Source organism: Molothrus aeneus, chromosome 10 (assembly GCF_037042795.1).
Source record: "Molothrus aeneus isolate 106 chromosome 10, BPBGC_Maene_1.0, whole genome shotgun sequence".
NCBI classification, from domain to species: Eukaryota; Metazoa; Chordata; class Aves; order Passeriformes; family Icteridae; genus Molothrus; species Molothrus aeneus.
The window spans coordinates 18,988,293-19,015,803 of record NC_089655.1 but is presented as its reverse complement, the minus strand read 5'-3'; the positions used below and the strand labels follow the sequence as shown (position 1 = coordinate 19,015,803).

The 27,511-nt window shown below is 39.1% G+C and overlaps 1 protein-coding gene across 1 annotated transcript; it reads left to right on the top strand.

Moving 5' to 3' along the window:
- Window positions 1-648: 648 nt before the first annotated feature.
- Window positions 649-26,402, top strand: PIK3CA (phosphatidylinositol-4,5-bisphosphate 3-kinase catalytic subunit alpha). Its single transcript, XM_066556944.1, has 20 exons — window positions 649-1,000; window positions 2,488-2,697; window positions 3,361-3,611; window positions 5,528-5,773; window positions 6,593-6,678; window positions 8,216-8,321; window positions 9,389-9,541; window positions 9,646-9,780; window positions 11,397-11,521; window positions 11,899-11,980; window positions 12,432-12,596; window positions 13,153-13,256; window positions 13,844-14,015; window positions 14,337-14,443; window positions 14,959-15,080; window positions 15,611-15,689; window positions 16,540-16,710; window positions 16,931-17,048; window positions 17,215-17,366; window positions 18,531-26,402. The coding sequence occupies exons 1-20, from the start codon at window positions 649-651 to the stop codon at window positions 18,799-18,801; spliced, it is 3,207 nt and encodes a 1,068-aa protein (XP_066413041.1). The 3' UTR covers window positions 18,802-26,402.
- Window positions 26,403-27,511: the final 1,109 nt, after the last annotated feature.

Sequence of the window (27,511 nt, the reverse complement as noted above, 5' to 3'; positions counted from 1 at the left end):
TGTTCATGGATTCTTAAAATCAAGTTTAGAGCTTTTAGTAAATATTTATAACTATAATGTAAGTGTTCTTTGAATATTTAGAGGTTTGAGATGAGAAAAAAACATTTTTAAACATGGAATCCTTGGTTTAGCTAAACTTAAAAGACCTGATGGTTTGTATCACCCAAATTATAATAAGCGCTTCACTTTCCAAATTAAAACTGAAGAGAACTTGGCTTGAGATTTGGTTAAAAATTTCTATAATAATTTGAGTATTAGCTATTTTCATTCCTTTGCTATTGAAATGTTCTATTAATGAATTTAAATTTCAGATTTAAAAAAATCCTCTATTCTTAAGACATATATATATATATATAGGCATTTTTCCAAACTAGTGTGATTCTACTAAGTGTTTTGTTTGAGTAGATCTTAAGATTCAAATACAAGTTCTTAGGCTTGCTTTCATCAGGTCTTTCTTGTGAGTGTAAAATACAGCCCTGAATATTCATCTATAATTATTAAGCGGCGTTTGAACCATTTTATCTGAAATTCTCAGTGATGTTTGTATTTTAAATGTTGACATTTGGATTTCTGATTTTTCACTCAGGTTTACACGTACGAATCACTGCTCTAAGAGCTTGAAGTACAAAGTCACCCCAAGACTTAAAAATGCCTCCCCGGCCGTCATCTGGTGAACTATGGGGCATCCACTTGATGCCCCCCAGGATCCTGGTGGAGTGTCTCCTCCCAAATGGAATGATAGTGACTCTAGAATGCCTCCGTGAGGCCACCTTACTGACTATTAAACATGAACTCTTTAAAGAAGCAAGGAAGTACCCTCTCTATCAGCTCCTTCAAGATGAATCTTCTTACATTTTTGTAAGTGTTACACAGGAAGCAGAGAGAGAAGAGTTTTTTGATGAAACACGGAGACTTTGTGACCTGCGACTGTTTCAGCCTTTCCTGAAAGTTATTGAACCAGTAGGTAACAGAGAAGAAAAGATTCTTAATAGAGAAATAGGTGAGATTATCTTTTTTTAAAAACATTGTTTAACTGATTATCCTCTTCAAAATATAAAAACAGAAATGGGTCGTACCTGTCACGTTTCATAAGTGCCAGTTGTTGCATCAAATGTCCAAAGATGCTGATCATAGTAAAGCCAATATTTATAATCAGTGAGGTAAACTCCTGTTTTCTGATCTGTTTCATTCACCTTGGCTTTATGAAGCATATTTGTAGTTGCCTGTGGGTTAGAGGGTATCTTTTTGCTTGTCTTTTATTTGCAGGATTTCATATTATTACAGAGCAACGCCTGTCCTGTTATTTGGGAAGTCAGTTATAATTTAGTTTGGAGTTTACAGAATTGTACATTCTAGATTTAACATTCTAGATTTGTGGACACAGATTTTAATACTGCTCTATCTTGCTTACAAAGTCAAATATCAGAAATTAGGTTTTTTCACCTTTCTTCTTCCCCCTTCTGACAAAAGGCCATAGGGAGAGGAGGGAAAAAAACACCTGAGGTTGGAGATGCAAAGGCAAGACAAATTGGTGTTTTGAATCATCTCTAAAGTAGCTTATGATTTTCCATGGTCCATTGTGAAAGCACAGGGAATCTAGCATTTGTTCCAACATCTTGGTTAAGAGTTAAATTGAGGCAGTAGAAACATACGCACTCCTGTTTCATTGCTAACAAATGTGTACTGCAGTGGCAGAGACTTGTCAACTGGAAATACTTGTTCTGAGGTACTGCTAATTGTTAAATGATTTAATTGTGACGAATGCATAATAAGTAAATTGCTTCTGTTTTGTAAAGCTCAACATGTTCAGGACTTGAGGAGAGCGGTGGTTAGGTAACCATGCAACACAGCAATTGAAAGTTTCCATTTGAACACTCATGCATAAGTGATGATTTATCCAAGTAATCCCTTTAAAGTAAATGGAATTACATCTGAAGGACCTGAATGAAATGCACTGTTATTATATGTATCTGTGTCAAAGAGCTTAAGTTCAGTGTCTCTTGGAGTGTTCATTGCAGTTCTTGAATAATGTAGGTCATTAAAAAAAAAATTAATGACTGTCGTTCCATTGTAAGCAAAGTTGATTATGGTCCTAATAGCTACCAATAATCCTGCCAGGGTTTGAGAAAAAATCAAATTTCACAGCTCCTCTGGTCTCCTTAGGAAACTCTGTGCTGACTTCAAAGGAAGTTGAGTCCTGGTCCTTTTCCTCCAGGAGGAATGTTGGCTGTGAGAGCAGTGATTTAAGGCTTCCAGGATCTTCAAGGAATGTACACCTGTTTTCTAACCTTTTCTGTGTCTGCTAAGTGCACTGAACTTTAGAACTGTGTAGTTCTTGAATGATATAAAGCAATTATGTATGCATGTAGAAGCTGGCACATATTTTAGGCTGTGTTCTGCTTTATGTTGGCTTTTTTTGTGACTGAAGAAATTTTTAGCTCTGCTTGTCAGTTACAGTGATATCCTCATGCTGCTCCAATGCTGTAGGTTTTGCTATTGGCATGCCTGTCTGTGAGTTTGACATGGTCAAGGATCCAGAAGTACAAGACTTCAGAAGAAACATTCTGAACGTGTGTAAAGAAGCCGTGGACCTGCGAGATGCCAACGCCCCTCACAGCAGAGCACTCTATGTCTACCCTCCAAATGTGGAGTCCTCAGCTGAACTCCCCAAACACATATACAACAAACTAGACAAAGGTAAGGGCAATGTTTACAGCAGAATCATAATATATTTTCAGTGTTTGAAATCAAAGAGTACAGCTGTTGACTTGATCACTGGTTTATGTGCTGTATTTAGTACACTCCAACAATATCTTACACCTTAAGTTGTTCAGAATAATCTTGATGGACTCTGCATTCAAAGGGATATTTAAAATTGTGCTATTCTAACTGAATCTTGAAATATAACTCAGTAAACAGAGGTGACTTTTTTTTTTAGTGGGTGGGAACAGCTTGTTGTCATTGCAGTTTTCTATGGCATTCAGATATCTGGAATTAAATGATGCTGAATCACTGAGTTATTTTGCAGTCCTCAAACATGAAATAGTTACTGTATTTGTCTTGAAGGCCAAATAGTCAGTAGTTAATAAAAATATTCTTAACCTCAGGGCTGGCTAAAAGTTTGAATTTCCACTAGAGTCAAAAATAAACTTAATGCATCTAGTTCCTTGCAGAAATTATAAACCCTCTCTAAGTTTGGGCAATGAATTTTGTTTACATCTTCCTTTAATACTAAAAGCAAATCTTTGTGTTGGGGAGGCATGGGAGTTGTTTGGTTTGGGGGTTATTTTGGGTTTGTGCTTTTTCTTTGGAAACTGCATTGAAAATTATAGGCCTGACATTATTTTACATTTATTCCAGGGCAAATTATAGTGGTGATCTGGGTGATAGTCTCACCAAACAATGATAAGCAGAAATACACCTTAAAAATCAATCATGACTGTGTGCCTGAGCAAGTTATTGCTGAAGCAATTAGGAAGAAAACTCGAAGTATGTTGCTGTCATCTGAACAACTGAAACTTTGTGTCTTGGAGTACCAGGGCAAATATATTTTAAAAGTCTGTGGCTGTGATGAATACTTGCTAGAAAAATGTCCACTGAGCCAGTATAAGGTGAGTAACATAAAGGATTTCTTTTGAACTACACCAAAATAATCCAAATTTGTGGGGAGAAAAATGATCAGTATTGGGTCTGGCTTTTTCATTAAATTAATCCAAAACATAGGAAATGACAGTGTGTGCACAAATTGGCTAATCCATGTGCTTCAGAAGGGAGAGGGGGGAGAAAAGGTAGTTTAAATTAGAATTTGTATCACTCATATAATTTTTCTTCTTTGAATGTTTTCTTCTAATGTTAGTGCTAAATCAAAGGTAGGTACTTTCAGAAATATCCTAGATTTTTAATGGCAAGAGATGAGCTATATTTGAATGGTGCTGATGTAATAAAACAGGAAATTTGATCAGATTGTAAATTATGAAACAACCATTACTACTTTAAATCCTGTCCTAAAGGGGTGGTAAAAGAGCAAACTGTTTTCCTGTCACAGCTTTATCATTACTTTAATAAGATAAAAATTGTAAATGTCCAGCACTACAGAAATCATTGCTGAGTCTTCCTTATGTCTGTCTGTCCTTCACTGTCTGGGTTTGTTGGTGCTGGGAGTGTGAGAGAACATGGGGCAGAGGAGCATCTGAACATGGGGCAGAGGAGCATCTGAGCAGCTGCTGCTGCTGCTTTCTCTTGGAGGAATGTATTGTTGTAATAAGCTGCTCCCATTCCTTCAGCTAAAAAGGTTGACAATCTGATCTTCAGAGCAGTGGAGGAGAGAAGGAGGGGTGGGGTATCCTGAATAATGGGAAAAGCATCTCTGTACTCTGGGAGCTGGGGAGCAAGTGCAGGCATACATGAATAATTTTGCAGAGTCATCTGAAGATCAAACACCAGACCTATTTGATCTAGCGTGGTTTCTTCAGAAGCATCTGCTCTGCCTTTGCTGTGCCCCAGCAGAGCCTGCTCATTAACTCCAGGCTGGACCTGTCCTAACACACTGTGTTTTGTGGTGGTGTTGCCAGACTAAATGCTCTCAGCACTCAGACCTGAATGGACAGGTGAAGTGTGTCAGGATCAGTGCTGAGCCTAAGGTAATGAGCACACCTGAGCCAAAAATGAGTGTGGCTGCTGCTTTCCTTGTGCTCCCTGCCTGGGACTGGCACTGTCAGGCACCTGTGCTGCACTGCAGGCTGGTACAGCCCCTGCTGTTCCAGAACAGCTCAATTGCTTCCAGGAGCAGCTCACATCCATCTGCTCTGTGCTGCGCTGTTCTGGGGCTGAGGAGCTCTACAAGAAACCTGGTTGGGGTTTCTTTCAGCCCCCATCTCTTTCTCCAGTTCAGCCTTCCATTGTTGTAGATGTTCACATCTCAGAGCCATGAGGTGTGGCTGTGTGACCCTACCCAACTGCTGGATGCTGCACCTGCTGTCACTGTGCAGGGTGTGCATGCAGGACACAATCAGCTCTTTCACTTTCCTGTCTCCCCAAGTATCTTTGTAGGTTTCCATTACCAAGAGTGTAGGCTTTGAAAACACACAGCACTTTTGTTGTGTTTGTGAGGGTCCCCAGGATGAGGTGAGAGATGAGAATTTGACTCCATGTTCTCAGAAGGCTGATTTATTATGATTTATGATATATGATATGATATGATGCTATACTAAAACTATACCAAAGAAAGAGAAAGGATACACCAGAAGGCTTAGCAAGAATGATAATAAAAACTCGTGACTGACACAGAGTCTGACACAGCTGGCTGTGATTGGTCATTAAGTTAAAACAATTCACATGGAACCAATCAAACATTCACCTGTTGGTAAACAATGCCCAAGCCACATTCCAAGCAGCAAACACAGGAGCAGCCATCAGATAATTACTGTTTCCATTCCTCTCTGAGGCTTCTCAGCTTCCCAGGAGAAAATCCTGGGCAAAGAGGATTTTTCAGAAAACGTGGTGGCACACTTTGGTTGTTTCCTTGCAGTACATAAGGAGCTGCATCATGCTTGGCCGCATGCCCAACCTGATGCTGATGGCCAAGGAGAGCCTGTACACGCAGCTGCCCCTGGACACCTTCACCATGCCCTCCTACTCGCGGCGCATCTCCACTGCCACGCCCTACATGAACGGGGAGGCCACCACCAAATCCCTCTGGACCATCAACAGCGCTCTCAGGATAAGGATCCTCTGTGCTACCTATGTAAATGTGAACATTAGGGACATAGACAAGGTATGGCATTGCTTGTGGCTTTGCAGCAGCTTGTGGTTTCCCTCCTGAGTGTTTTGTTTTGACATTGGAAAAGAATTGTTATTTAGCACGTTAGAAAATCATACCACTCTTTTACTTAAATTGAAGTATTGAATTCTAAAGAACACACCCATGTTTTAGCATCTAGAAACTTTTCTATACTGCTTAAAAAGTGTGAGTTGTGGTAATTAGCTAAATATTCTGCCTGGTAGGAGCAGGACTCAGTTTGTGTAGCACTCCAGCAGAGATTGTAATGGAAAGAAAAAGAAATCTGTCCTCTAAGTAATTATGGTTAAAAATGCATTACAGTACCAGAGAGTGCTGTTGATGAGGGCATGCTGTCTTTGTTTATGGAAATAAAGGTGTGGGGTAATAGGGGACAAAAAGCCAGTGTAGTGTTCAATTCCACTGAAGACATCTACAACCCTGACTCTCTTTCCATGGAATTCCTTTCACGACACCTTGGCACAGGAAGAATGGAGAGTAAATTCCAGGGGTGTTTTTTTTAGTGTCGATTTCAAGTTTGTTACTGTATTTTTTAAGAACTAGTTTTGCAATTAATGAGGAGAAAGACCAAAACACTTTTTCTAGAAGGATATGCTTATAAACTGTGCTGTAGACCCAACAAAGCATGAATTAATTTGGGGAGTGGTGGAGCTGTTTGGTTTTCAGTTTTGGTTTTGTTTTTGTTTTGTTACTGAAAACGAAAGGATAATGTGTTGTAATCATGTATGTGTTGACTGCAATGAAAACATTTGTTTACAGTAACATTTCAGAGACTAATATGGATGTTGTTTGCAGATCTATGTTAGGACAGGCATCTACCATGGAGGGGAACCTTTGTGTGACAATGTGAATACTCAGAGGGTACCTTGTTCTAATCCCAGGTAAGATGAATACCTGAGTGACTGTAGAGAACCTGACTTTCAGGGCATGATAAATTATAGCACTGAAGGAGTAAAGGCTCCACTTAACCATTACTCAGGTAGAGCTCCTTACTGGGAATCTTTTACCTTAAGTTTTGTAAAAATATAATACGTAACCATATATATATATAGCATTAATCTAATTCAAGCACAAACATTTTGTCTTGCACATAATAGCATAGTATAGAATATATTTTCAGGATGTATGACAAACCATCAATATTACCTGGAAAAAATTAATCACCTGAACTTACAAGTGCAAAAAGAAGTTTTTTATGAGCATATAGAAATATTAGGGTCATCTTTTAGCCACCTGTTCTCATAACTGTAACTAATGAAGAGGTGTGAAATTTCAGCACCTGCTAAGATTAGTTGCAAAGTATATGTGCAGAAGTAATTATTTGCTTGCATTTTCTGACTTCATGTCTTTAATAATATTTTTTGAAACTCTTATTTTTATCTGTACATTTTTTATGAATATGATTAGGTTTTATAATTAAAGGACTAATAATATACATAGTTGGTGAAAAATAGGCTTTCATCCTGAGTTGCCCCAAATACTGCAGTAGTTGAACTGATAATTTCAACTATTTTAGAAATAAAATCTTGGAAAGGTGGTGAAGATTATGCCTTGAAATTATGGATATGGTCACATAGATCTGTATTGTATGAAATCAACACATAAGAAAAGTGAATTAAACTTCATCTGCCAATTTCTTTATTCTTAGAGAAGGGCTTTCACAGTTATTTCTTTGTAAAATTGCTTTCAGTCCTACAGATACATTGAAAAATTAATGCTGTCCTTGGAAGCTGCTTTCTCTTTCAACTGAGAAAATTCTGTATGACAATCTGCTTAGGGGAAGAAACTGAATCAGAAGTTCCTCTTCAAAAGCACAGTTCTACCAACTGAGAGATGAATTCTGCTTAAAGAAGTTCTTGAAAACAAAATCAAACTATTCCTGTAGAATCATTCTGTGCTGTTATTGCTATAGTAAATAGAAAAATATTTGACTTGGGAATATTGCTTTGGATTTCCATGTTCTATCCCCGTCTTGCAGATATCTTTTTATGTTCCAACAGTTGAAGTTTAGTTTGGTTTTGAAAGCTCTTTTTTCCAGTTGCCTTTTTCCCCTGAAGGGAAAACTGTTTGACAAGCTAAACCTTGTCCTTAAAGGACAATATTTGTACCTTTTAGAGTTGAATTTCAAGTAAAGAAATTTGTACTCCTTTAGTGTAGCATATATGCAAATCCATTATCTTTAGGTTCCAGGAATTGAACCTAACATGGCTTTTTAAACAGTGTTGGGTCTAGAAGGCTGTTGGGGAAGTTTCCATTCCCAAAAGCAGTGAATGTGGTCAAATGCACATGTGGGGACCCTTTTTCAGTAAGAAAGTGTGCTCTGTATGCAAATACAGTTTAGGAATATACCAAATGCCTTTTGGTGGAGTGAATGAGGCCTCCTTTAGCCTGGTTTAATTGTGCCTTTTGGACCTGCAGGTGGAACGAGTGGCTGCTGTATGACATGTACATTCCTGATCTCCCCCGTGCTGCTCGGCTCTGCCTCTCCATCTGCTCTGTCAAAGGCCGCAAGGGGGCCAAGGAGGTAAAGCACCTCGTGCCTTTGTTGTGCTAGTGAGCCACAGCTTGGGAAGATAGCTGGTAAATGCTGGCCTGGCACTGAGTCTTAGTGCAATGTTTGATTTGAATCTGATTAAAATATGGGGGTTTTTTTCTGGGTTTTTTTCTGGGTTTTTTTCTTTTTTTTTTTTTTTTTTTTGTGTGTCTGTGTTTGGAAATTAACACAGAAAAAAGCTTATCAGTTCAGCACTGTAACTCATACCTATACTGCATTGCCAAACATGAAGACCAGTGTTAGTGTTTTGAGGTGGAAGTGCTTTTAAAATTAATTTTCAAAACCCATGTTCCTAACTTATTTAATTTTAAAGGACAATATTTGTACCTTTTAGAGTTGAATTTTCAAGTAAAGAAATTTTGCACTCCTTTAGCATTTAATGCTAGATGTCAAATAGTGATTTTTAATAATCTACACGCAATGTTTAATTTTTAGCCAGCAAGATCATTACCTTGTGGGTTTGAGTGTGTGTCACAGGTAATATATAGGGTGTTTGTCCACAAGCAGGTCTGTGAACCTTACAGAATGATTTGGGTTAGAAGGGATCCTTAAAGATCATCCAATTCCACCCCCCTTCCACTAGTCCAGGTTGCTCCAAGCCCCATCCAGCCTGGCCTTGAACACTTTCAGATATGGGGCAGCCACAGCTTCTCTGGGCACCTGAGCCAGTGTCTGGCTACCCTTTTCATAGAAAACCATATTTCTTTTGTCCAATCTAAAAATATTGGCCTCAAGTTTGAAACTGCTGCCCCTTGTTCTGTCACTACAGGACTTGGTAAAAAATCTCCTTGTCAGAAAAACATTTTTCATCATCCTGACTTAGTTTGGTGTGAGGAAGATATGTGCATGTTGTTTTACAATTCTTTTAGTACTATTTTGTTAAAGGACTGCTATGACAGCCATTCCTCCACAACTTGCTTTCTGCTAATCTGGGAATGTGACAACTTGATCTGGGGTGAAAATGTTATTTCTCCTGACTCGCTCTGCAGCAATCCATAGATGACACTGAAAAAAAATCATATTTTAATCTCTTTAAGGAGCACTGTCCATTGGCTTGGGGAAATATAAACATGTTCGATTACACAGACACTCTGGTATCTGGGAAAATGGCTTTGAATCTTTGGGCAGTACCTCATGGGCTGGAGGATTTGTTGAATCCTATTGGTGTTACTGGATCAAATCCAAATAAGGTATTTGCATGCCAGCTTCCCCCTTAAGAGTGCATTTTCAAAATATGCTTTATTCTGGTTACTATCATTCAGCAGAAAAAGTAATTTGAATTCTCTTGACCTAGGAAACTCCATGCTTAGAGCTGGAATTTGATTGGTTTAGCAACCCTGTAAAGTTCCCAGATATGACAGTGATTGAAGAACATGCAAATTGGACAATTTCACGGGAACTGGGATTCAACTACAGCTATGCAGGGCAGGTAAGGCAAACTCCCCCTCCAGGATTAGCTATTCAAATATGAAAGGATTATTTACTACTTTATTTTACTCAGTGTATCAGTGGCAAAACTTTTTTTTTTTTTACATCCTCATTTATTGTAAAATCATAGAATCAAATTTTTGTCGTGTGTTTGGGAAAATGGGCAATATATTCTCCTTTCTTTATATTACCAGTAAAGTGACCTAATGCTTCACTGACCAACGAAAACACTCCAAAGAGAAGCTGATTTACTGTGTTTTTGACGGTTTTGTATCACTAATTTGGGTGTCAAACTACTTAGTTTAACTTTTAAAAAGTTGCACTTCTCCTTCAATGACACAGTTTTTCTTTGTTGCAGTTTCATGTGTATAGTTAGGCTTTCCTGTGTAACCCAAAGGTGCTTAGAACTCTTTCCTGTCTGTTTTATGGGCTGGTCATGACCACAAGCAAAGGGAATTTTAAGGGAATTGATGGACATACACATGGGTGTAGTCCTTTATCTCACTTTTTCCACAAACAGAACTTGTGCATTAGAATTGGCTTTTTGGTGAGGTTTGGAGCTTTCTTCAAAGCACTTTTTTGGATGATGAAAAGAAGTAAAGACAGAAAAGCAGTAAAGCTAAAAATGCTCTTTATTTAAGCCAAGGCTGTGAAATTGGTTGGTGTGTTTTACATTTTCTTTTGGAGGCTGGTTCAAAGCCCTGGGTTTGCCCAGGGAGCTCTGTGCTCTGTGTGAAGAGCTCTGTGGTGGGAGTTTGGCTGTGCTGGAGCACAGAGGTGGCAGGAGCTTCCAGAGTGGGAATTCTGGGGGTGTTTGCAGCAGTCCTGTCCCATGTATCCTGAACAGGCTGTGGGCATTGGATTTCTCTTGATACTCAGCAGGATGTCCATCACAGAGCAGCATCTCTGCTGTGTATGCTGTGACTGAGCAGGGTTTTAATACATGCTTAAGGACAGTTGTCTTCTTGGTAAATAACATTCCCCAGCATCTTACCTGGGCTTCTGTACTCCAGCTCATTGTTTTGTTCCATCTGGCACCAAGAAAAAAGGGTGAGGAGGATAAAGTCACTTCACTGACAACATAGATAATTTCTGCTTGTAGCAGTTCTGTTTTCTGTGCTCTTTGGGGAATGTCTTACACTAATTGTGATTTACTATTTTCCATCTTCCTGTTACTCAGGCATTCCTACAGCATTCTGCCCCTGATTTACCTGTTTTCATCCCCCATGTTCTGCTTTTTCAGTTCCAAATCCTTTTCATTCCCTTCAGCAGCCCTCAGCAATCTCAGGCTGGGGTCAGAAATGACCAGTCTCACTTTGTGCTGCATTGTGTCGTTCATCAGATGTCACTGCTGCTATTTCTCCACACAGCTGATTTAGTTGAAATGTGCCTCTTCTTGTGCCAGCAGTGACTGAAAGCAGTTGTAGAGATCAAAGGCCTGGTCTTTCATCTTCCTTCTACATTTTGAGCTCTCAGTTATAACAAGTGGATACAGCAAGATAGTATTGCATGACACAGGCTGTAGTGGTTGCTGTGTGTTCAAATACTGTATTTCATGTGTGTGGTTTGGCAATAGAAGGAGTTGTGTGGAGGGCTAAAGTGCCACTGTCTCTGCAGAGTAACAGAATAGCTCGGGATAGTGAATTAACAGAGAGTGACAAGGAGCAGCTGCGAGCCATTTGTACCCGAGACCCCTTGTCTGAAATCACTGAGCAAGAGAAGGACTTCCTCTGGAGACACAGGTATTGCAAATCAAAAACCAGACCAAAGAAAAAACCTTCTTGGCATAATCAAACTTCACCCCATTCATTCCAAATTTGTCATGGGTTTTGCTCCCTTTTCTTCTGTGCTGAGGAGTTGGTGTTTTAGATGAGACTTGTAAAGTGTTCTGTATTGTGTGGTTTCTGTATTGTGTGGTTATAATCCTGTGGAGAAAAGTAAGTTGTTGAATGAGTTCCCATTTTCCTAATTACTGCAGTTTTACCTGCATGGATGGATCCTGAGAGCACCTTGCTGACAAAGGAATAAAAAAGGTGCAAGGCTGTGGGGACACAGTTGATGGTTATGAAAGCAAAAGTGTTGTTTACTACATGCAACTTTTGTTTTTCCTCTTTTGCAGACACTATTGTGTGAATACTCCAGAAATTCTACCCAAATTACTTTTGTCTGTCAAGTGGAATTCTAGAGATGAAGTGGCCCAGGTAACATAAAGCACTGAAGAACTGTTAGATTTTGAAGAAGCTATAATGGTATTTTAAAGAAAACTTCTGGAAGTTAAAAGCATATTTTGTGTGTATGATACATTGAATGGAGTTGCCACTATGATTAACAGGTGTTTCTGGTCCATAGTTCTTGTTCTTGAGCCCAGTCTGGTCTTAAGATTTCCTCTTGCTGGCGTTACTCGAATCCCTCTGATGTCGCCAACTTGTCAATTACAGTTAAATGTGAGGTTCTGTTTTCATTCTTTTTAGAGTGGATAAAACAACAAAGTCAACTGGCAACTAATACCAGACTGTTGATTGAGAGGACCAGCAATTAAACAGCTTCTACTCAGATGTAGTTTGTGTCTGACACTGCCTTCTAAAGGCTGTGTGTTCCAGCTTCTTCCTGACCGGTGCAAAGGTGTAATGTGCTTGTTCTTTTTGCCCACAGATGTACTGCTTGGTGAAGGACTGGCCCTCAATCAAGCCAGAGCAGGCCATGGAGCTGCTGGACTGCAATTACCCAGACCCCATGGTGCGAGCTTTTGCCGTTCGCTGTCTGGAGAAGTCCCTGACTGATGACAAACTGTCTCAGTACCTCATCCAGCTGGTACAGGTACTGAGCACATTTTGGCATGTTTGTTGTCTTGTGTATGTTCAGTGATCACAGAGGCTTAAAACACAGCAAAAGTTAAGTTGTTGTGAAAAAGAGGTCATCATGTTTGCTTTGCAGATTATTTAAGAGGAGATTAAAGGTTGATTTTTCTGTAGTGCTGTGGTTTTGCTTGTTGGTACTAAATGCCAGCATTCTGCAGAGATGCAAAACTGTTCCACCAACTGGAACAGGCAGCTATTTCAGCTGTCCTAACATATGGGACAGGATGAGCAGAAGCATCTTCTCAAAATTTTGAGCAAGTTGAGGCTAAAATATTTGGTAACAGTAAAGCAAGCATCAGATGGTAAGTTCCTGAAATAGAAGCAGCCAGTGAACAGTTGGCATATATTGTTCAAAGCCTAACACATACAAATATTAATACCAAGATCAGTCATTCCAGAAAAAAAAAAAGTATAACATAGATGGCTTTTTATTTAACTGCCTTTAATCTGTATATTGTTCATAGAAATAATAACTGCATCTGATTTTTTAAAATTTTCTCTTTATCCTTAACTAGGTTCTGAAATATGAGCAGTATTTAGATAATCAGCTTGTGAGATTTCTACTCAAGAAGGCACTGACCAATCAAAGGATAGGACACTTCTTCTTTTGGCATTTAAAGTAAGCTTATTGTCATGTTAAGGGGTGGTGGGCTTCCTATTTGCTGTAAACAATTAGTTGTTCTAAAGGTTTGACATACTAAATGTCCTTTCTTAGAAAAATATTACCACTCTAAATAAAGATTGGGTTATATTGGTTAAGAGATTGCTGAAAGCCTCCCATATTGTTAGCTGTCTGATGCCCCATCAATTTGTTCAGAAAACTTTACAAATACATGAGACCTAAAGAAAGCCACCCAATTCAACAAGGTAAAGCTTTGAAAAAGACAAGTAAAAACTTTATTTTTACTTCCTTATTAAAGGCTTCTTACAGAGCTTGATAGCTCAATCTGCAACATATTGGGTTGTAGCTAAAGGTCACCTAAAAGTTCTGTTCTAAGCTGGTGTAATCAGACCAGAAATAGAAGCAAGGCATCTTTGCTGTACTCTCACTTTGCTACTTGCCTTGGTGTCATCAAGGATAAGGGAGGGGATTGTTTGAGGGGATGTATTTTAGGACTCTATGAAGATGTCACAAGTACAGCTTCATTTTTGGCACCTCTAAGTGGTCTTGTCTCTAGGCTGTAACTGTTCTTCTTCCCTGTGTAGGTCTGAAATGCACAACAAAACTGTCAGTCAGAGGTTTGGTTTACTTCTGGAGTCCTACTGTCGAGCGTGTGGAATGTACCTGAAGCACCTGAGCAGGCAGGTGGAGGCCATGGAGAAGTTGATTAACCTCACAGATATTCTCAAGCAGGAAAAAAAGGATGAGACCCAGAAGGTATCTAAAGCTGTCCTCATCTCCAAACTGCTGCTGTTGAGTCACTTAGAGCTGTTCTATTTGATCAATGAGGAAAGTGTTAATGCTAATTTCAGTAGGTGCTATGTTTCCTGGGGAGCTGCAGTGTTTTCTGTGCAATGCTATTGTCTAGCTCTCAAGGCAATAGAACTAAAGTTAAAGGTTTCAATTTGTGTAATATGTAGCTGAGCTGTACTTACATTACAACTGTGCAAAACCATGCTTGAAAACCAAAGCTAAAATCTGATACCTTCATTTCCATGTAAATAGTGTTCTCAAGACCTGAATGTGCTTATTGATCAGGTACAGATGAAGTTTCTTGTTGAACAAATGAGACGGCCAGATTTCATGGATGCCTTGCAAGGTTTTATCTCTCCTCTTAATCCTGCCCACCAACTGGGAAACCTTCGGTATTGTATCCACTTTTGAAATTTGTCTGGATGCTTCAGTAAATGTTTAGTAATGGTAACAATAACAGTGTTGAGGTTGACTGTTAATTTAGTAAATGTCAGTATTTTCAAAGTGCACTGAATAGAATTTGTAGCAGAGTAATCCATAAAGAGTGGAGTCATTTCAATCTAATGGTTTAACAAACCAGGGAACAACGTGACCTTCAGTTGTTCCTTTAGGGGGCCAGGAACTTCAGTCCTTTTTCCAGTTCTCAGGAGCTCATATTGCCAAAGGAATATTTACAATATTCCCTTACAGCACAACTCTTCTGTTGGTCTTAGCAAATGGTTAATGTGGCACTTACTAATTTAAGTTTGAGTCTGAAAGTGAAAGTGGTGCATTGTCAGTTATCTTTGCATCTTTAAATTGGTGCTGGTTCAGAGTTTGACCAAAACAGGGAGAACTTAGCAGTATTAGAGAAATATGGTATAAGAATCAAATTATGCCTATTTCATAGAAATCTTATCTCTTTTAGGCTTGAGGAGTGCAGGATAATGTCATCTGCAAAAAGGCCGCTGTGGTTGAACTGGGAAAACCCAGATATTATGTCTGAATTGTTATTTCAGAACAATGAGATAATATTTAAAAATGGAGATGGTAAGGAAAGATAAGTGTAATTCAAAAGCTACATACCTGTTTATTTTCCTAACATTATACTTTGTGTTTTTTATAAGCTTATAAAGTACATATATTAAAACAAAACAGCTGAGCAAAGCTATTTTCTTTTCCAGAAAAATTAAGCATAGACAGATGAGTATTTATCTCAGTCAAGTACAAATTTTATATATTCTAAGATGCTCAGTCTGTCAAGCTGGAACACGATACTATTTAATATTTGTTCTTTTTAATTATAAATTTCTTCAAGATATTACAGATGTGTAAACTGTGATTCCATTGTCCTGGTTTTAATGTATGATTTTAAAATCACCATCACAAGTTTATATTCATCTTTTACTATTTAGAACTTGCTTTTCTCTTTTGAGGGAACAAAATCTGCACAAAACTATGCAAACCTCATTACCTTTAGATGTATTTAGACATAGTTTTGGGGGGAAAAGAAAAGTAAGATCTAACCAAAGATTCTGGTGTTACAAAATCTGCAAATTTAATGTATTTGACTATTTCAGACTTGCGTCAGGACATGCTGACACTTCAGATAATTCGAATTATGGAAAACATCTGGCAAAATCAGGGTCTTGATCTTCGGTAAGCAGTAGAGGTCATTCCCAAGTAATGCTGATCTTAATGGTTCTGCCATTGGTTTGTTCCCAGAGTTTGATTCTGTTTTCCCAAGGGTAATAAATGAAATGCTATAAATAGACATTTTTGTGCATGTTAGAGCAACATTTAATTTTTTTTTTTTTGTTAACTAAACTACTGGATTTTATAAACATAAGCTCATATTTGAAAAATACTTAATTCTCATTCAAGTGGGTCTGAGTGAGCTACGTACAAGGAATGGATACAAGAGCCAAGGCACAGTAGCCACACTGTGGCCAAGTGATTCTGTCTGTAGGTTTGGCTTTGAGCAAGGTGCAAACCCTCAGCCCTGCTGAACAATGACTCTTTGTAGTTGGTATCTTCACAGTCCACACAGTAGATATTGCCCAGTCTGTGTGAGCTTCTCCACCTCCAGACTGTAATGCAGCAACTTCTGCATGGCATTCAGGATAAACTGTTCTGCTTCTGGAAAACTGTTCCTAGTCAGGTTACACCTTCAAATTTGCGTTTGCTGTGTGGTACATTTTCAGGTGGGAACGAAGGAGCTGCCTGTGCACTGTCTAGAAACCCCCAGTTTTCATTTCCTTATCTAGACAGAAGGACCTGTTGGTTTATGTTATCTCTCATGGGTCACAGTTTTGTCTCCAGTAGTGTAATGAGTGACAGAATTAAGCCTTTGTCCAAGAATGGTTTGCAGAGTGGCTACAGTTCCCCATGTCTTAAAGAGTAGCCAGATAGAGGAATCTGCAGAAAGACATCCTCTCCTACCTCTTGCCACCATTCTCTGCAAAGGAAAGAAAAAACCCCAACAAAACAATGAACCTTTGTCTTCCAGGATGTTGCCCTATGGTTGTTTGTCGATTGGTGACTGCGTGGGACTCATCGAGGTGGTCAGGAGCTCTCACACCATCATGCAGATCCAGTGTAAAGGAGGCTTAAAAGGAGCACTGCAGTTCAACAGCCATACATTGCACCAGTGGCTCAAGGACAAGAACAAAGGAGACATGTGAGATTCCCTGTCAGCTGTTTTCCTTGGCCATATGCTTCTTTTTGATGGAAACTTCAAGATAACTAAAGTTCATCAAGTGGGAGATTATGCCCATAATTATGTCCATCTAGTTCTGTTTTCTTTTTTACCTGTCCCTGTTTGCTCTTTTGCAAAAGAAAAATGCACTTCTGTGTTATTGGAATATCTGAGGAAAGTGTCTCCTTTTTTGTTGGAATAGGTATGATGCAGCTATTGACCTGTTTACACGTTCTTGTGCTGGCTACTGTGTTGCCACCTTTATCCTGGGCATTGGTGATCGCCACAACAGTAACATCATGGTCAAAGATGATGGACAGGTAAGAGATGATTTCTAAAATCATACCCTAAGGTCATCCTCACTTTGGTATGAGTTTGTTTTGAAAAAAAAAAATCTGTTGGAACTACAAGTAAATGATCAATTTTACTGTGACTTCATTTCAACATGGAATTATTAATCTTAAAATACCTTTCTGTCTCTCCAAGCTGTTTCACATTGATTTTGGGCACTTCCTCGATCACAAGAAGAAAAAATTTGGTTACAAAAGAGAGCGTGTGCCATTTGTCTTAACACAAGACTTCTTAATAGTGATTAGTAAAGGAGCCCAAGAATGTACCAAAACAAGGGAGTTTGAAAGGTGAGCTTTCGTTTATGCATTTAACCTCCAGAGTGTTTTTTACCTAAAATGCACTTTAGTACTGGTGACCTTTAATAATTAGACCATTTAACTGAACAGTAGTATTTTACTTGGCTTGCAGTGGGAATGTTCTAGTTCTTCAGTTGAAGATCAGCCATCCACTTGTAAGTCAGTTGGTAATCTTAGCATTTACATGACCTTTGGTCCATGAAATCTCACTTGAGATTTGCAGGGTCAGCATACATGTGAATAAAGATGGTGATTTTTCAAACATCTGATATTTCTTTGACTTTACACTTAAAATCCTCTTGAGATGGCAGAACTGCAGCTACTGAGATTTCTTAAATGTTGGGTGTTGTGTGCATCAGAGCCTTGCTGGTCATCCAGCCATACTTCTCTCTCCTATAGCTGCTCTGATAGCAGCTCTTCAGCTGGCCTGTGTAGTTTGTGACAATGGCTGAGAGCGTGCTGAGTAAGAACTTTAAAATAATAGCAGTAAATAAATCTGTTGCTATAGTCATTCTTAATATCTCTTTCCATCAACCCAGTCTTTAAGAGGTTTCAATTTTAATCTTAATTTCATTATGTTGATGGCAATGGAAGACAGATTTTGAATTATAGTGTCTGTCTGAACACTGCAGTGAAGCTCTTCTGCATTTTTTTCCCTTAACCTGGGTATTTCTTCTTCAGTCTGATACAGCAAATGTCCCTGTTTTCAGTGCATTCTTCAGAGTACCTAAGGAGCAACAGCTGCTGCCCTCATAAAACTACAGGAGAAATGCAACTCTGAAGATAGCCAGGAAAGCACTGATTTTAGCAGTGTGTCAGGAAATACCTTTTGAAATCTGAAATGTCAGTAGCAGTGACAAAACTGACCCTGTGAGCTCACATAAATTCGTGTAGAACAGTTGTGTGAATTACAGATGAGGTTTAAGACTAGAAAGCCTGTCTTTGAATGTTGTGTTAGTCTGACCATTATTAATCCTTACACAAATAAACTAAGTAGGAGAATGAGTGAATCTTCTCAGCTACATTATGGTATTCTTACTAGACTAAGACTGCTTTTTTAGTGTCTGGTTACCTGTAAAACTGTTTTAGTGCTGAAGCAGTGATACACATCCAGTAGAGAGATGCACTGAGCATTTTTCTCCTGGTCTCTTCCAGGTTTCAGGAGATGTGCTATAAGGCTTACCTGGCAATTCGGCAGCATGCCAATCTCTTCATCAATCTTTTCTCCATGATGCTTGGCTCAGGAATGCCAGAACTGCAGTCCTTTGATGATATTGCATACATTAGAAAGACCCTTGCATTGGACAAAACTGAGCAGGAGGCTCTTGAGTACTTCATGAAGCAGATGAATGATGCTCACCATGGTGGCTGGACAACAAAAATGGACTGGATCTTCCACACAATAAAGCAACATGCTTTGAACTGAACTGACAGCAAAGAAAACAAGAACTGATACCCAGCTTTGTGGGTACTGCACTGTTAATACCCGTTAGCAGCAAAGACTGGTTGCATAGGAATTGCACAAACCATGAACAACATTAGAATTTATGGCGAGAAAAGAGATGAATTGTTCAGACAACTGTTGGAAAATAATGTAAAACAGGGTTTCAGATAGCACTAAAATTATAAACTTCAAAAGTTAAGCTTTAGTACAATGTGTGCAGAGACCTCGACAAATTAGAGAGGTGGGCAATCACCAAGTGTATGAAGTTTAACAAGGGCAAGTGCCAGATTCTGCACCTGCAATGGGGCAAGCCTGGTTGTGTGTATGGACTGGGGAAGGAGAGGCTGGACAGCAGCTGTGGAAAGGGACCTGGGGGTCCTGGTCGATGGCAAGTTGAACATGAGCCAGCAGTGTCCTGCAGCCAGGTGAGCCACCTGTGTGCTGGGGGCATCAGGCACAGCATGGCCACCTGGGCAAGGGAGGGCATTGGCCCACTCTGCCCTGCACTGGGGCGGCCTCACCTTGAGTATTGTGGGCAGTTTTGGGTGCCACACTCTAAATAAAATTAAGCTAATAGAGAGTGTCCAGAGGAGGGCCACAAGGATGGTGAGGGGTCTGGAGGGGAATGGGCTGTATGGGGAGCAGCTGAGGTCACGTGGTCTGTTCAGCCTGGAGAAGAGGAGACTGAGCTCAGACTTCATCGAGGTCTGCACCTTCCTCACGAGGGGAAGTGGAGGGGCAGGTACCAATCTCCTCTCTCTGACCAGTGACAGGAATTGAGGAAATGGCATGGAGCTGCGTCAGGGGAGGTTTAGGTTGGATATTACAAAAAGGTTTTTCACCCAGAGGGTGGTTGGGCACTGAACAGGCTCCCAGGGAAGTGGTCACAGCCCCGAGCCTGACAGAGTTCATGGAGTGTTTGGACAAGGCTCTCAGGCACAGGGTGAGATTTCTGGGGTGTCTGTGCAGGGCCAGGAGTTGGACTCTGTGATCCATGTGGGTCCCAGCATATTCGATGATTCGATGATTCATGTTATGCCTTAAGCTCAAAAAGGTAAACTTGGAAGAATGTTTCCTTTTCTCATTTGATAGGATGAATTAGAAGGAAAAAGAAAATAGTGCTAGTGTAAGAGTCCATCACATCTTACCTTAGATCTGGTACAGCAGGTGGAGACTATGCTGGATTGTGAAGAATAGAAAGAGAATTCAAGTGATAGCAAATACTTAAATGCAGCATAGTTTAAAGGAAAGATCTAAAAACATTAGTGAGAGGACAGTGCCTTTTAAATGTGCTCAGAGGCATTAACATTTGTGGGGTTTTGGGTGGCCCTTCTATTTCTGGGTCCGTCATCTGCACAGTTTCTGAAGGCAGTAGGAAATAGGCCCACTCAGTATGGTGTTTCTCCTGCTCAGTATTTCTAGGGGTGCAAGTCATACTTCCACAAAGAAACTCCCTATCATCCCCAAAAACTGACTAACCTGGAAATTGAATGGTCAGAATTGGGTTTAGTGCAACAGAGAGCTGTAGTGTTCATCTTAGGTTTGCTTTGATCTAACTTGAACTGAATAGATTTTTTTCATACATGTTTTCCAGAACCTAAAGAAAGGTGAGTTATTAAAATTATTGAAAGATTATTTTTTTATAAAGGCTATTTATATAATAGGAACTATTATTAATATATATTCTTTATTTACATTATTTGTCCAATATTAACTCTCTTAATTTTGCAACCCAGTTCTATCTGTCCAAGACTCCCGTTTTCATTAACGTCACTGAAGGTGACCAGACATACTCCTAGGACCAAATTCAGCCCTAGTGAAAGAGGACACAAGTACCAGTGAAGTAATGGGAATATACCCACTAAAGCCAAAGGGGAACTTGGCCTAAGTCTCTAAAAAAATTTTGGGAATCACTCTTCACATTACTGAAATGATATGCTGGCTATTTCAAGAACACTCATTTAAACCCTCAAAATTTGGGTCTACCATTTCTCCTCTTTCTTCCTCCTTTGGAAGTGGTTGTTGAATCCAGTAAGATACATCAGAGATAGCAATTTAGATTTTCAATATGATCGATAATTAGCAGTTCAGCAGACAGATATGTTGGCTAGCTCAAAGCATGTGGAGTTACCAAACATTTTATAGCTTTGTCTGTTTTGTGCGTGTGTGTAATATATATTTGTAAATCTAGTTGTTGTCCTTTAACACAATTACAATGTGTGCAATCAATGAAATTGGCACCATGTTTTGAAACTGTTCAGAGTACCAAGGATTTCAGATTGCCCTTATGCACAACTTCAGGTAGGACTGTTTTTCTAATTGCTAAACAGGTTTTTTTTTTTAAAGTTAGCAAAGCCCATAATAGTTCTGTGGGTGATGTTCACCCTGACATTTTAAACTTGCTAGATTGGCAGCACTTGAATTCCAAAGGTTTGGGGCTTTTGGGGGTTCAGCTTGTTCACTGCAAACACGCACCGAGGTGCCACTCAGAAAGTGCAATACCACGTGTAATATAAAATATGCTGGCAGTTGGTGTTAGACTAGAATATAAGCATATAAATAAACTGTACTTTGTGCAGGCTGTACTGATGAGGTAATGAGTGGTTGGCTTCATTTAGCAAATTGTAATATATTAAAAATGTGCAATCAATTACGTTATGAAAGACTTTGGGGATTGTAAAGCCAAGGCTGTGGTGTTTCAAGACACTTTCAAAGTCAGCATCCTGCAGCTGATTACTGCATGCATGGATACTTGATGTTGTGGGGGAAAACCTGGTTTTCTGAAAACTACAGAAGCTCTGAGAATAGTATGGGAAATGTGAAGTTTTATTTCCTTAGTTCTACGAAATATTTTGAAGTAGTCCAAGAGACTTCCCATTGCTATTTTTATTGACTGTTACATATTCCTTTTTGTTCATATGAATATTTTAACTCCTGCTAAGCTTGGTTGTACTTTCTAGAGCAAAGTTACCCTTGTATCTATTACTTTGCAGTCCACACACAATAATGGTTTAGCTCTTAAAATGGGTTAGTTTCAGTTTAAGTTTCATTCACAAAATCTGAAACCCTGTTGGCTATAATTCTTAATTTAACTGAGTAAAACTGTTGCACAGACATCACATTAGGTGCTATATTATCCATATTTATCTGGTGTTGAAACAATGCTTTACCTCGTTTATGCAAGAAATGGTCAGCCTTTTCCAGCCCGGGTGAAAAGATCAACTCACATTTATTGGATGTTATGAGGCCAAATTTGTGTGTACTTTGCCCCTTCCTAGCCCTTCTGTAAATATGAGTATCAATGTCTTTCAGTTCAAGCACAGTATTCTGCACCCTTTTTGCCCAGACAGAGATATGGGGAGTCAGGCTCAGTTTCCAGAAATTACTGCAATTAAATGTTGTGCATAAGCTGTGGATTTATTATGAGAATCAAATAGTAAAAGAAAGGAAACCTCAGAGTGGTACAGACATAATACAGTTGGGGGTAATTGTAGCCTTTCAACAAACTTCTTTAAAAAATAGGAGAAGCTCCTGGGCTTTACCCAGTTCTTTGCATCACCAGGATGGGCATTTGAAAAGCATTCTGCCAGTGTTTCACAGAAAACAACAATCCTTCTCTCAGCTTCAAAGCGTTGAACCCTAATTGCTGTATCCTGCCACAGCAGTTCCTGCTGATGTAACTTCACTGAGGATAGAGGAGGCACTGTTTGCTTACCCTGGAGGAAATGAGAGGATGTTATCTGCTCCCAGTATCAGAAAGAAGACCTGCTTACACACCATGAAAGCACTTGTAACTGAGTCCTAGATTTTTACAGAAATAGCTTGGAATTTGGCTTATTTTTAATTATTCCCACTTCATGGAGATTTGAAAATGTTCCCTTTGTTCTGGGAATCAGATGCACTAAATACTTCAGTCATTTATTTTGGGCTTGAAGTGAATCTGGGCACCTTGCTCCTGCAGAACTTCTTGTAGGACTGCCAGAGCAAGGAGCCCACGACTGGGCCATATGTTTTATCACAAAGCATTAGGAAGTGGTGTTTTAGTGAAATAAAATTTAAACCAGTCACCTTTTCAGCTGTGAAACTGTGTTTCATGTAATGACAGAACAGGGTGCTGCATATTAGTTTTACTTAGCATTACATTCATTGCTTTCCTAAATGTAGCAGAAGTACCTGTACTGATTTTATATATGCATACTTCTTTGTCTGAAAGGGTGCTTTAGTAGTTTTTTCATAGTTGAAACAGACTTCCAGTATAATTTGAATTTTTTTTAATACTTTTAAATAAAACCAAAATTGTAGGTGATTTGGCATCTTGTGGAAAAGATATGAGCCTGCATACAGAGGACAGTATAGAAATTACCAGGTTTATAAGAACTTTGTAAGTGATGACCCTGCTGTTGGTGGTTTGGCGAGTTGTTTGTGGGTTTTTATGCCAACTTTCCTTTTTCTGTAAAGTATTAAATGCCCTTTAGTGGTCAGTAGCCCATGTTTGTTGACAATTTGAAGGTATTGTCTTTGCTTTGTCATTATATAACTGGCATGTTCAAATGTCTGTTCTTAATAGTAATTATGAATTCCTCCTGTTTTGCATGTCTGTACAGGTTGCAGACCTGGGCTGGACCCATTCAAAAAACAAATATCAGAAAAGCCACTTGAAATTACTATTTTTGTTGATGTCTTTGACATCTTGAAAATACTTCAAGTTAATGAAAATGGTGTGGTATTACAGAAAGAATTGTAACTTGCTGCTTCTAGGATTTTTTTTTAACTTCTTTCACTTGTTCTAGTTTTACTTGAATGGAAGAACCACACTTGTTTTTTTGAAAACACTATATAGCTGTGGATGTTGTTGCAGATTGTTGAATCCCAATTTAATTTTGCAATACATGTTTCATACAAATAATGAATTTGCATCTTTTTATTTTGTGCTGGAAGTTGTCTCAGTTTAGGTAAGGCTCTGTCTGTCCAAGATGATGTGTGTAGCTCAGCACCCCTGCAGCCGGTGTTGGTTCGGGGTTCTTTGTTTAGTTTTACTCTTTTTTACATCTGTGTTAATGAAGGGAAGCCAACTGGAAACTGGCTATAGGAGTTCTCTATTTGCATACTCTAACCAAACCCATAGGTGCTCTTCTCTTTGAGGAATTCTGATTTCACTTTATGCTGATACAACACTCACTTCATCAGAATTGCTCTGGATTCACAACAGCATATGAAATCAGAATTAGGCTGTATGTGTATCAGAGTTGCAGATTATTTATTCCTAGGATTCAGTATGAAAGGTTCTCATAAGGAGAGGAATCTTTAGTAGCAGCCCAGTTAAACACTTAATAATTTTACTTTGAAATAGTCTTTATTAACAAAATAGCCTTTTCAGCTCTCCAAAAGTACAGTAATCTTGTCTACAGTTTGTTTTGTTCTTCTTCAATATTTTTGTTCCTTGGTAGCTTAAATGTTTCCTCTTCCTACTCTTTTGTAGCATACAGACTTGTTGAACCCACACTCAGGAAAAATCTCTGTTCTTCATTTGCCATACAGTGTTCTGGACATCTGAGCTTTATGGGACAGACTCTGCAAAGTCTGAGGTCTTGCAGTGTTAGTGCTCCTGACTCAAAGCCAGAGGTGAATGCCTCTGTCCCTTCTCTTCTCTCTCCAACACCCCTCTGGGACATGCCCAGAGCATAAGAACATCATAAAATATTTGTAAGAGAAGATCAATTGAAGCAATGTTCTGCCTGTCCTTTGAAGTTAGTGTCCCCACTGGTTTGTGTCCGTGTGTTTTAAGTGTCCTTACTGTCACTTCTGTATGTGATGCAATATTCCTGCAGCAGAAGGAAGGCAAAAAATACACTATTCTGTCCTGATCTTTTTGAAATTCTGGTGCCTGATTCCCAGTAGTTATTATACTGCTTCAGGGGCCATTCAGTTCAGTGTAACTGCATTCATTTTGTTAGGCTCCTGTTCCAGTCATAAAATGAATCACAACTAAACCTGACTTAATTGCATTGCTGAAGTTACTGAAAGCCTAATTCAGGCAGAAGCTGGTTTTTTCAAGAATCTTTATGTCTGTTGTAGTTTAGTTAATTCTTGTGAGCCAAAATACAGATATTAATAGTTGGAATCTCATTCTGCCTTTTTTCTTTAACTATTTTTAATCTATTTTCAGGCTTTATTAATAATGTTCTATATCCTGATTTATCAACTGTTCCAGGCTGTCCAAAATTGTCTTACTGTTTCACTTGGGGCTGGGGAAAGAAAAGGAATAGATTAATCTTCTTGTCTTATAGCAGCTGTGGTCCAAATTCTTCATTTCTCATATGAAGATAAATGTGTAATTCATTATCTGGGAGTATCATCCATTCTCTTTGCACCTCTTAAAAGTTTTAACTGTGAATATCCACTACACTATGAAAATCTACTTCCCTGGTGGAGAAAAGGGCTTTAAATATTTATGGCTGCAGTCTCAAGTCCTTGATTCTTGGGTTTGAAATTTTGTAAGTATTGTTCTCATTGTAAATGGCAACATAACTGCAGAATTTTCACAGAACCATTGAGGTTGGTTTGGAGTTCATTTAGCCCAGACACCGTGTTCAAAGCAGGGTCAGCAATAGAACAGGGTGCCCAGGACATTGCCTAGCTGGGTTTAGAGTCTGTCTGAGAAAAAGGAACCCACAGTCATTTTTTTTCCATAATGTTTATATGAAATATCTTCTATTTCATTGCCTGTTGTCCTTTCAGTGGGCACTGAGAAAAGCCTTGCCTGTTTTTATTCCTCCCTATCAAGTCTTTATGCACATTGGCCAGGTGCCCCCTGGGCTTTCTCTTTGACCAGGCCCCAGTGCCAGCCCTCTCAGCCTCCTCTCCTGTCCCTCCCCTCCATGGACCCATCCCAGCACACCCAGGTCAGGTTCGTACTGGGAGCTCCAGGTGTGGCCTCACCAGTGCTGAGCAAGGCTCCCCTCCCCTGAGCTGCTCCTCCTGAGCCAGCCCAGCATCCTGATGGAATTTTGGGTAAAAAACAGAGCCCAGGAGGGTGTCAGCTCTCCATGCTTCTGTGTAACTTCACTGAAGCTGGGAGCAGTTACCTGTCTGCATCAAAGGGAAGGTAAAAACCCCCACCAGTGCTTCAATTATCTTTTAAAAATGAGACTATTACCTTTGAAATAACCACTACTGGGGCAGGGGGGGACGGTGCCATGTGTGTGTCATTCTGTGATAAAGGTCTGTGGTAAAGTAGGTAGAAAGCAAGACATTTTTAGTAATAATGGGCCAAAAAGTATTTAAGATGCAGCAAGATGCATGTGTTGTCATACTGAGAATAGTCTTGCAGTACTTTAAATAAAAAAAAGTAAAACACAACCCCTTTTTTAACCCTTCTGCTGTGCTACTCAAGTAACAAAAGTCTGGCCTATGATACTTATTGTAGTTCATGTTCATGGGAAACTGTAAAAAGTCTGCTTTTTATTTATCTTCGCGGTCTGTATCATGCTGTTTATTAAAAAAACTACTTTTGTTTGGTTTTTATCACACTTTTGAGTGTTAATGTATATACTAACAACTAAATTAAAATGATATGGTTGATACACCTGTGAATTCTGAAATGAGAATTTAAGGAATATTCACTCTTGGTGTGTGATTTGGTGTTGCAGCTCTGCCTTTGAAAAAGGCTAGAAGAAAGGAAATGGAAATTGCATACCTCAGTTAATTTGGGGGGAACAGAAATAGAATTTGCATTATTTAGGGGTGAAAAGTCCAATATGCGTGTGGCATTTGTTCTTGTAAATGCTGATCCTCAAAATAAGTAATTTTATTTTGGTTTTAGACGTGGGCTGTAAAAAGCTGTGACAAGAAAGATGATGTTATTGAAGTGTTTCAGCTTCATGGTTTACAATCCCTGCTAAATCAATCTAGTTTTGAAAAATATGCTTCATGCTTTCATTACCAAAATTATAATTTAAAAAAACAAACAAACCAGGTTATATTTTTGTATCCAATACTAATTTTGAAAGAGTAACAAACATATTTGGGAAATTACTCACTGGCAGTATAATAGCATGAGGCTGCTAAGGAACTCCTTCTGTGGCCATGTTGGCCTACTTTGGACTCCAGTTCCTAACAAACTGGGAAGGATTTGAGTTCTCTTGTGAGGATTTCACTTTTTTTGGAGGGAAGAGGCAAGTGTCAGGGTTTTTAATCAGGCCCCTTCAAAACGGTTTTGTCCCCAGTCAGCTCTAAACTTTGTACACTGGTCAGTTCTGTTTCAGGTCACACTGCCCAGCTTTGAGAAGGGTTTTGTTCCAGCAGGTGCTCAGTCTGTGCCGGACCTACCCTGAATAAAAGATGGACATCATCCTCCTTACATTTATTCTGAAGCTTCAGAAGATCTCTGGTCTGAAAAGTATGGCTGGGGTTTTGGAACTAGCTACTTCAATAACCTGAACTAACAGGTTAAACTTGTGTTTATTATACATAAGGTGAGTTTTACCTTTGCCTAATAACTATGAAATGGTTGTGAGTGGCTACAACTGTGTGTTAGTTGCACAGGATGGTTCAGGATAAGTGGATCATCAGCTCTTGTTCAAATACAAATTTTAGACTTTACTGCCATTTAGTACCAGGGTGTGATTTTTGTGGTAGTTCTAAGTCTAAACGTGAAAAAATCACAGAAAATTTGCAAAATAATGCTGGTAAA

Coding starts and splice junctions, on each gene's coding strand:
- PIK3CA (XM_066556944.1), top strand. CDS start 649: ATGCCTCCCCGGCCGTCATCTGGTGAACTATGGGGCATCCACTTGATG. Junction 2,698..3,360: donor ATACAACAAACTAGACAAAG/GTAAGGGCAATG, acceptor CATTTATTCCAG/GGCAAATTATAGTGGTGATC. Junction 6,679..8,215: donor GTACCTTGTTCTAATCCCAG/GTAAGATGAATA, acceptor TTGGACCTGCAG/GTGGAACGAGTGGCTGCTGT.